General features: G+C 23.7%; 2 protein-coding genes across 11 annotated transcripts; one reads left to right on the top strand and one right to left on the bottom strand.

Moving 5' to 3' along the window:
- Positions 1–1,360: 1,360 nt before the first annotated feature.
- Positions 1,361–4,003, bottom strand: LOC122505945 (7,8-dihydro-8-oxoguanine triphosphatase-like). 10 transcript variants are annotated; one of them, XM_043617900.1, is made up of 5 exons: positions 3,847–3,980; positions 3,691–3,750; positions 2,296–2,404; positions 1,952–2,097; positions 1,362–1,763 (listed from the first exon to the last, which is right to left on the bottom strand). In XM_043617900.1, exons 3-5 carry the CDS (start codon positions 2,313–2,315, stop codon positions 1,573–1,575), a joined length of 357 nt encoding a protein of 118 aa, XP_043473835.1. In that variant the 5' UTR covers positions 2,316–2,404; positions 3,691–3,750; positions 3,847–3,980; the 3' UTR covers positions 1,362–1,572. The 10 variants fall into 10 exon arrangements, with proteins under 10 accessions (XP_043473851.1, XP_043473858.1, XP_043473835.1 ...); XM_043617916.1 differs by lacking the exon at positions 3,691–3,750 and having other exon boundaries at positions 1,361–1,763; positions 2,296–2,395; positions 3,847–3,961; XM_043617923.1 differs by lacking the exon at positions 3,847–3,980 and having other exon boundaries at positions 1,361–1,763; positions 2,296–2,395; positions 3,691–3,701.
- An 879-nt stretch (positions 4,004–4,882) lies between these two features.
- LOC122505939 lies at positions 4,883–7,266 on the top strand. The gene is made up of 5 exons (XM_043617841.1): positions 4,883–4,979; positions 5,068–5,126; positions 5,278–5,488; positions 5,578–6,009; positions 6,654–7,266. Exons 1-5 carry the CDS (start codon positions 4,931–4,933, stop codon positions 6,833–6,835), a joined length of 933 nt encoding a protein of 310 aa, XP_043473776.1. The 5' UTR covers positions 4,883–4,930; the 3' UTR covers positions 6,836–7,266.
- Positions 7,267–10,849: the final 3,583 nt, after the last annotated feature.

Genomic DNA, 10,849 nt, shown 5'->3' with positions numbered 1-10,849 from the left:
TTGTTTTTTTCTCTAGTTTGTGACAGTTTGGGATTTATATTCATATACAGCATATACTCTATGGATCTCTATTTTACTGTTAAATTTAATTGTAAAATCACCATGATACTGACGTCATTTGCAGATCGTCTTGTGGATAAGGCTTAATAACTACGAGACCTACCCAGCACTGGTAATAACGTCAACTTGTGTTTGTACCAGTTTGTATGTACGTATATGGGTGATTCTCCAAAAAACCTCATTTTGCATGTAATCAAGATTTTCTAAATAATTATAATCATTTGGGAAAATACCAAGTCATATTTCCCTATTTTATCACTTTTTCTAAATGTTCTGCAAGAAAAAGTTGTAAAATTTTATTGTTTAATACATTTTTAAAATATTTTACCACCTCAAAATCGATTTTCTAACCTGTCATCTAAGTGCTTTTCATTTTTTCAATAGGTAAAACAATTATTTAAAACATGAAAATTGGTACTTTATTAATTTTTTCTAAAAGTTATGATATTTAAGAATAATTTTCAAAAATAAAAATAAAATATGTCGTGTAGTTTTTTTAAATATAGAAAATGAAATTTGTCATGTAGTACCGCGTCATTCCTCTCACTCGTTTAATATTATCCTATATTTTTGCTGTGGGTAGAGATATTGATTAATTATTGTGATCAATATTTAAATTAACATCTCTAATATTAATTTCTTAAGTTACTTTTTAAAAAATGTCATTATTTTGCGTTAAAAAAATTAAAATTGAGACATAAGCAGAGATTCACAACCTAAAGCGTTATTCCTCTCACCCCTAATAAAAACAATATTAATATGTATAAATTGATCGCAAATTTTTTTCACATAAAGTTATCCTTTATAAACATGATAGGGCATTCTAAGCTGGAGGAAAATTATTTGTCAATTAAATAAAATTAAAAAATGTTGAAATCGTCATTCCTCTCACCCGTCATTCCTCTCACTTTTTTGAATAAAAATTAAAAATTGATATGATTGTCGGTTGTTTACAAACTGCCAGTGAAAAGTGAACCTAAAATGTATGAAAAATAATTTTTGACAATTGTTTAAAGAGATTTTTGATAACTGTAAGTATTTCAAAATCTATAAAATTTATAGATAATATTAATAAATTATAATTTTTAAATAATTTTTTGTAAATAGAAAAATATATATAATAAAAAACGCCGGCGCCAAATTTTAACCTCTTAATTTTTTTGAAAATTTTAATTTAAAATATATAGTTTAAAAGCTAAAAGTTAGCATGATCATGCTATAGAGGTGGTAGATTTTTGAAAGCTCAATATAATTGACTGCATTAATCCATAAATAATAATTTTTTTTCTTTTCTGTTTGTAACTCACAAAAAGGAGTATTTCGGGAGAATCACCCATATACAATTTTCATCAAATTTTTATTCGGTCAAATTACAATCGCAATTTACTAAATTTCCAGCTGGCTGATTTATACATCATACATGTAGAAAATAGAAAATTAACTGTGTTTACATTGAATGTAAATAAATATCATAAATTTATTATAATCCAGATGTACTGCATATGCTCATAATCAAGAATCAATACACAATGGAAATTCTGTCACTTCTTCGATTTTATGTTTGAGTATTAAATTTTCTCCTCGATAAAGAAAATAACCTTTAAATGGAATATCTTTCAACATGTAAGGGAACCACAGAAACATATCTGGCCACATGCTTTGATAAGGTATATCGGATAAATTAAACCATTTCGGTCGCATTTCTGAAAAACAATTTCAAGAAATTAGCAATTGTACACGGAGAAAAAAAGCTAAAATAACTAATATCTATCAGTTCACACTTGTTACGAAATGTACTAAACTAATGCAAATTTGCTACTGTTGCTAAAGTATTTTTCTCCGTGTATATGAAATTAAATTACAATTTTCATTTAATAATTAATTAAAGTACCATCTGTATCAATAATGTTTCCTTCAAATACAAAAGTATCAAAAACATGAACTTCTAAAAGAACCGGATCATTTTCAAATTCCACCTCAACAATTCCAATTTGTCGTAAATTTTTGGAAGTCAAACCACATTCCTCTTTTAATTCTCTGTAAAAAAGATTTATATTTATTAAAATTTTAAATTAAATGTTTTATTTTTAAATTTCTACTTTTTAAGATATTTAAGGTCATGTTATTCAGTGGTCACGTGCTCCATATACTTTACTATGGGAACACGTGACCACTGAATAACATGACCTTAATATAAATGCTGAAGTGAAAAATTTACAAAATGTTTATATATACCGAAGAGCACATTGGTACATTGTTTCATTCCGTTCTAATTTTCCGCCAAAGCCATCCCACTTTCCACTACCAAATCAGGGTTGCTACAATGTCTGGAAACCTGGAAAACCTGGAAATGTCAGGGAATTTTATTTTGTATGGAAAAGTCAGGGAATAGTCAGGGAAAAATGAGAAAACACCTGGAAAATAATTTTCTGTTAAAATTATGTTAATTTTTGGCGAATTTTAAAAATAACTGAAATTTTAAATATTCGTGACTAAAATTTCCAGTAACTTTTTAATTGGCCAATCAGTGAAAAATGACTGTTAACTGGTCTACTAACCGGGAAAAACCGGAAATATGACAGGAATTTTATGTCAAACCGAGAATTTTTTCACCAAATTAAACAAAATTTTTATTATTTTAATTTGTTTTTAAAAAATCGATTTTTATTTCAATTTTTATAGATATTTATACTGTTCTCTAAATTTGAATTAATTAAAAATAATTTATTTGATAATAAAAAATCAGTCACTGATTTAAATAAAGTATGTAAATAAATTTTAAAAAATTATGGAATTAATAGAAATTTTGTGAAGTTCAACTGAAAATAATTAAATTTGTTAAAGAATTTCATTAGAAACTTTTTAACAAATAGAATTTTCAAAGTATTTGAATTTAATAATTGATAAATAATTGAATTTTATAAAGAGTCACATTCTAATGTATTCATGTTATTTAGTTTTAAAATTAATAATTCAAATTTTTATTGGTTAATTTTAAATAAACACACGCTTAAAATTTTTTAATAAAATTGGATTTTTGCAAAGTTTTTTTGAAAATTTTGAAAAATAAGATTTTTAAAATTTTTTAATTCTATTGTTTCAAGATATTTGAATTTTTATAAACAAAAAATTCAAAATTTTCAAATTAATTGAAATTTCTTTACGTTTAATTTTATTTATTGAAAATAATTTAATTTCTTTTAAAACATTTTATTTAAATTATATTATTATGTTATTATATAATAATTATGATTATTAAACTACTCTTAAATTTTTATAATTTTAAATTTCTGAATGATCAAGTAAATGATATTTATTTATTTCTTGAGCAAATTAAATTTTTATTACACAGGATAAAATCAGTCTGACTCCGTTTACACTTTAAATTCAACCTCGAAATTAGGCTGAAAGTAAGACTTTTTATTTATTTATTTACTAGTTAATTATTTTTATTTATTTACTTATTAAATAAATAATTTAAATAATAAACACCCTGAAAACCATAAAATTTTGAAATATTTTATTTTCGCCAATGAAAAAATGTTTAAAACTGAGTTATTTTTCTAGAAGTGATTAATATAACAATAAAATATGCTATGTTTGCATAAATTTTGCTTTTTAATTAATTACATTTTATATAAATCACACTTATAATGTGTATGGAAAAATATTGTTTGAGACCTGGAAAACCTGGAAAAGTCAGGGAATTTCATTCGAGAAAAATTGTAGCAACCCTGCAAATCCTCTTAATTTAAGACCCAATAAAATTTCGGTTTCTTTCCTTACCAACACCAATGAAAATATTTTTTTACTACTCATTGTAAAAAAAAATTAATAGATAAATTGCAAAAAACTTTGATTGCGGAATTACTCTTGCCGCATACGACGGTCGCGGTCGGTAGAAAAAAAATTTACCGAAAAAGTCAAAATCGCGTTCACACTTCGCTTTTCCCAGCTTTTCCGATAATGGAAAAACTGTTTCTAGCGGGAATTTTAAAATTTATATTTTATTTAAAATTAATTAACACTGTTTTAAGTAAGAAAAATCAAGTTTTTATTAGATGAATATTGTTTTTTAATGATTTACAATAGTAAAATGAATTTTCTTGATAAATAACCGTGTAAATAAATATTAGTTAACTTTTGTTTTGAAAAGTTGTAAGCAAATTGAAACTGTTTACTATATCCTAACCTTAAATTACTGTCGCAGGCAGCGGTGCGGCGCATAGAAAAACCTGGAAAAACCTATAAAAGGTTTTATTTCTAAACTAATATTTGCCCCTTCGTTGGATTTAAGTTATTAACTTTTCCTTTCGTAAGAATTTACGAATTAACAGTAAATAATATATACATATATAATTATATACAGTTTAAAAATACTAAATACATTTTTCTCCTTACAATCTTACATAAAAGCATAAAAGAGAGAAAACAAAAAGATCTCTTTCACTGAGGAAGAGATAATAAATAAAAAATTAATTGTCGAGATGATGAATGAGGAGCGTGAAGAAAAATATCACGTTGCACATCAGGTAAGAAATTTCAACCTAAATAATATATAATCAATTTTTCGAGCAAATATAATCAACTGATGACTAATATTTTTACTAACACAGGGGGATTTAAAGAAACGTTCCTCTTTAGAACTTTTAAAAAGAATTAAACAATTAGAAGAAAAAATAAAGAATGAGGAAATCAAAATGTCTTTTTATGAAAAAGCCAAACATGAAATTAGAAAATTACAAGAAGAAAATTCTATTTTGAAAGAAAAAATAAAGAGTAAGTATACTATTTATAATGCAATAATGTTGCATAGTACTCTAATTATTTTTAACTAATTGTTTTAGAAATTGAAGTGATAAAGTTGGAAATGAAGAAGCTAGAAGAAGAAAATTCTCTTCAAAAAGAGAAAATTGGAGGTAAATTAATTAAAATTTGGTTTTCATTTTCATGAAATAATTGATACCTATTTTAAAATATTCTAATAATTTTTACTTTTTGTTTCAGAATTAGAAGATGCATTAGTAAGGCGTAATATACCTGATATACCTACTTCACCTTCAATTGTAAGTGTAATAAAGGATTGTCCAGAAATTGTATTGAAATCTCAGTTTCTATTAAAAAGAACTTTTTAATAGAATGAAATAATACAAAACAAATATGTACAAAATTACACAAAATGGATTTTAAATTTGTGATAAAAATTTACTTTTCCAGATTTATTTGAACGACTCCGTTGGTGTTGATAAGAATAAATACAATCTCTTAAAAATAACAAAAAAGGCATCGTTGTTTGTTGGAAATCTTGCAGAATTGGTTTTCGGTCAAGAAACACTAAAAACACATTCGGTTCATGGCAAGGTCAACAATAAATATAAAATAGCCAAAAAACCACGACTAGAAGAAGTCAAATTAAATGCAGTTTTTGGTATGATTCCAGGATATGTATTATTATATTTTAACAAAATTAAAATTTCCACAGACCAAAACATAATAAAGTTTCGTTTTTATTTTTAGTTGGCTTTGTCAAATGGGCTCAAGAACAAAAATGGACCCAGCTACAGTTTGAAAAAGAGTCAACAAAATTCTTTAAATATATAAACAATAAAAGATCATCGCTTCTCAATAAAAATAAATGCTTTAAGAAAAAGGGACAAGAGTCAAATGTTTCGCCGATAAAGGGCGAAGGAGAAGAATGCAGAATACCAGTGGCACAGGAGAATAATGAAGGGCAAATTGTCGACATAAAAATAGAAGTAAAAGAAGAACAAGATGATGGAGAGGAACATAATGGCGAAGATTTAGACATGGATTTTGATAACATTTCTCAAAGTAAAAGTAATAAAGAATTAATTAGAGAAATGCAAGAGAAATTCTACGAAAATGGCAAACGAGAAAAAGAAGAAGAAATTGTAACAGAAATAAAAAGAGAAGTAATTTACTTTCAAGGTTAGAACAAATTTTTATTTTTACCTACAACTGCAAAAATAATTTTAAAATAATTTAAATTTAATTTTTAAAATGTTTTTTAATTCTCTTCATGTAATATGTAAAAATTGAACAATTTCACGTGAAACGATCAAGTAAAAATTTTAATTTTCTGTGAATGGCTTAAAACTTGAGTAAAATGTTGTTATGTATATAAAAATAATAAAATCCTAAAATATTAATTTTTATAAAAATTAATTTTGTAAATTATGGGGATTTGCAGTTGTGCCGCTTTCAGCGAAATTATTAATTTTGACAAAACTTGACAGATTTTAATTTTTTATAGTGAATTTTAAAGCATTTTTTGTGTACTTTTCAATTCAAAAACTCTATATAAAAAAAGAATTAGGTATAACCCCGTTTTTTTAAAAAATAAAGCTTATTTTTCAATTTTTACAAAAACTACCTCTTTTTTTAATTTTTTATCATTTTCATTCGAAAGCTGAGATTTTAAAATTCTTTTTGTTTATTTTAAAGTTTTAATGGTTACACGGGATGATCCCATTAATTATTATTATATGTAATAACTGAATGAATGACAATAAGTTGAATTGATCTACGATATCTGTACGTCGATTAAAACTAATTTCTTTTATATTTAACAGATGTACTCTATGAAGAACCAGACAAACAGCTATTGACTACGAGGAAAAGAAGAGCGGACGCGGACGCGGACGGCATGAATGAACGCAAAGAAAAAGAAAATTTACGAAAAATTCCCCGACATATTGAATTGAAAGGAAAATCCCAATGGCAAAAATTATTGGTGGCAAATATTGATTTCTGAATTTTATCATAATCGAATCCAAAAATAAGATAGAAATTCATCTTTTCAGTATTAGCTCAAAAGTTCTACTTTCTGTGTATCGTTTTAGTATTATCAACAAATATGTAAAATTACTTACATTTATAATTGTTTATAATTGTTTATTGAAGAAGATTTTTTTGGACTTTACGATTCACTAACTTTTTAAATATTTTATATAATTATATCTTGTGAGATTTTTCATTTAAATATGAAATATGACTAAATTATTCGAAAAAAAGAAAAGTCTAATCAGTAAAGAATAATGGATACCTAGTTTGATTACAGGACCATAAAAGTATAAAATATAAATGTAAATTTTAGAATTTAACTATGTACATTATTATGATTTGCATTATTATACGTTAGTTTTAATTTTTGTACTGTTAAAAAATATATTTATTTATGAGGCATTCTATTTCAAAATGACCCCCCTTCTAAACAATTGCCAATTGAAGGCAATTTTTAAATAAATATTTCTCCTATTTAAATAAGCCAATTGAATTTTGTTACTAGCAATTTTGAAAGATCATTTTCTGAACTTTATGATAGTAAAAAGCTTTTTTTTAAAAAAATAACGTAATTCTATAGAAAATTTGATTTCAAGGTTCTAAATATCTCAAAAGACGTTATATCCGAGTTTGATAAAATTCATGTCAAAATAAAGCATAAATATTCTATTTTTATTTCTGTAAAAATTATCTTGGATATTTCATTGGATTTTGAGAATTTTTATTGTTCAGCTTAATAAATAAAATAATGATAAAAGAAAATTAATAATAAATAATAAATGACAAAATTAAAAAATGCAGCTTCCATGAATGTTTAAAATCACTTTTTTAGATTTATTAACATTTCGAAGAAATCATTTTTAATTAAAATTCTTCAAAAATTTGATTATTTTATTAAATTTCAATTACTTTTCAAAGATTTTACCATATTTCAATTATTTTTTTAAAAAATTTACTAAATTTCAATTTTTTGGACAATTTTTAATTTATTGTATGTAATTCAGGGTTCCTACAGAATCTGGAAATCATGGAAATCATGGAAATGGTATGGAATTTTTAAAAGGCTTCTGGAAATCAGGAAAATCATGGAAGAGGCCTGGAATTTTTAAAAGTTTCTAAATTTTTTCTGTTTTCCATTTTTTCTCTTGAATAGAAATTCAAATAATAATAAAGCTAAATGGCATTAAAAGAGAAGAAAAAATGTTGAATTTTAAGAAATTCGGTTTTTCGAAATTTTCATAATTTTTGATTTTGTACCAAGGGTGGAGACAATTAAATAAGTAGAGTATTTTTGAAGAGCACAAAAATACTGAAGCTAAATCCCATAAAAGAGAGGAAAAAATGTTGAATTTTAAGAAATTCGGATTTATGAATTTTTGATCATTTTCGGTAATTTTAGATTTATTTTTTACAAAAGAGTCGAGACTATTTAAAAAGTAAAGTGTTTTTAAAGAGCCTAAAAATAATGCAATTAGATTTAAAATTCCACTGGAATTTCGTAAAAATTTGACCTGGAAATCATGGAAAAGGTATGGAATTTTAAATTCAGATTTCTGTAGGAATCCTATAATTGTAAGAATATTGTCTTTCAAAAATTATTTAAAAATATTTTTAAAATATTTAAAGAATTTCTTTATTAAAATTTTTGAAAATATTCTACCTAAATATCTTTAAGGAGGTTGTTTACAGGCATGCAGACCTTCAGAAAAATATTTAATTGACATTAAAGAATTTTTTAATATTATTGTCATTCGTATCTTCTAAAAGAACAAATATCAATTTTCAAGGAAAAAATTTGAAACTTACAAAAATTGTTTATTTAGTCACTTTGCATATGATCAAAGTTTTCTTCATATCAAAAGGTTAAACTTTTTCAAAACTGAATAGATTTAAGTCAATGATGGCTTATTTTCTTTAGAAAATGATTCTCTATAACTTGACCGCTCAGATTTATAAACAAATACAGTATTTGTTTATCAGTATTTGTTTACAAATCTGAGCGGTCAAGTTATAGAGAATCACTTTCTAAAGAAAATAAGCCATCATTGACTTAAATCTATTCAGTTTTGAGAAAATTTGATCATATGCAAAATGACTAAATAAACAATTTTTGTAAGTTTCAAATTGTTTTCCTGTGAAAAAAGAAATAAAAAGTATTTAAAGATTTATTTAGCAAAATTATTCGAGTTTTGATTAATTGAATTTAGAAATCAGTGAAAACGACTTTTTCGACTTTTTTTTTCTATTTTTAATAAAAGAAACCTTCAATTGGTTAATTTTTTTACAAACTATTAGAAAAAGAATCAAGAACTTCCGATTCAATAAGATTTTTATTTTTGAACAGAATTACAGTAAAAAATGTTGTAACAATTTTTTTCTTTAAAAACAATATAACCTACACCTGATTTGATTTTTAATCTCATGATGACCATTGTTATTACAATAAAATCCTAAACATTATACACTATGAGAATTTAATGATACAAAATCTGTAAACAATCATTCAAAAGACGAACTTGTTAAATTCGTCTATCGCATATAAAACATAAAGTAACTTATGTAGTTTATTATTATCGTACATATTTTAATTTAATTAATTTGGTTTAGTTTCTTTATATGTTTTATCTTTTATGTAAAATTGGATAGTAAGACTAGACTATAGTGAATACTAAATCACGGGTCAGTGCTTTTCTCCGAATTAGAGGTGTTAAAATTTATTGTGTTGTAAAAAGAAAAATAGTGGATTCTTATTATTAAAAAACATGTCGAGTAATCAAGTCAAATTCAAATTTGACTCGACTTTAAACTATTTGGGTAAAAACCCAAACTTAATTTAAATCATAATTATATCTAATCGAAATACCTAATATTTACTGTGACGACAGAATTTCTGCAAAATTAAATTCAATTTTTTCGTGTTTCATGAATTATTTTTTACTACTACTAATAATAAGAGTATGTAATAAGTTTCTAAAGTTAAAAGCACTTATTTCCATGATATTAGTATTTTAAACTTTTTCTTTTTTTCATAACGTCTTTTTTCTCGTAAAAATTATTTATTATTCTAAAGATTATTATTATAAATATGTATAATAATTACACATCGACCTATGTCATTATGATTTCTTTTTAATTTTCATAGTTACAATTTTGAATTTCAGTAATAAATGTAAAGAATTTGTTTAAAAAAATACTTTTATCATTCGCCAATTTGTTTACATACGAAATTATTATTTTCGAAATACAATTATTTTCTCACTAAAATGAAAATTAAAAAGCAATTTATTTTATTTTAAAAAGAATTAAATTCATTTTTGTGAGTTCTATTCTCAGTGACTACTTTTTCTATTTCTTATACAATTTAAATAAATTTTTTATTTTAATCTCCTGGATTAATTTCCTTAAAATTTTACAGACGTTATCAAAAAATAAACTCAATTCCTAAAGAATAACAAATAATAATAATAAATATCGCACCATCAAATTTTTTTTAATAAATTGACATAAATTGTTGATGTCACTCAAATTAATTAAAGAATTTTAATAAGAAAAAATCTCTTACAGATAATAAAATATAAATCGACAATAATTTTATAATCACAAATGAATAAATTTCACAACATTATAACAAAATATTTAAAAAATAAAAACATTCGACTAGTCAAAAATAACTTTTTTTTTGCATTTTAGAGAAAGTAGAAATTAATTAGGACGAGTAAGCCGTTTATACCCACGAAAACTCAAAATGCAAAAGAAAATATAAAAATAATAGACAAAAAAATAAATAACGATTAAATAATATGATGTAGAATAGAAAATAAATAAATAAAAAGATTTAATAAAATTAAATAAATAAAAATATTTGATAAAAAGAAATAAATAAAACTATTTGATAAAAATAAATAAATGAAAATGTTTGATAAAACGAAATAAATAAATAAAAATATTTGATGAAAATAAATAAAGAACAATAATTTAATAAATA

The sequence above is a fragment of the Leptopilina heterotoma genome, unplaced genomic scaffold (genome assembly GCF_015476425.1).
Source record: "Leptopilina heterotoma isolate Lh14 unplaced genomic scaffold, ASM1547642v1 Lhet_113, whole genome shotgun sequence".
Lineage (NCBI taxonomy): Eukaryota > Metazoa > Arthropoda > Insecta > Hymenoptera > Figitidae > Leptopilina > Leptopilina heterotoma.
Note: the sequence above shows the minus strand (reverse complement) of the source record. Positions and strands in the feature narration are given on the sequence as shown.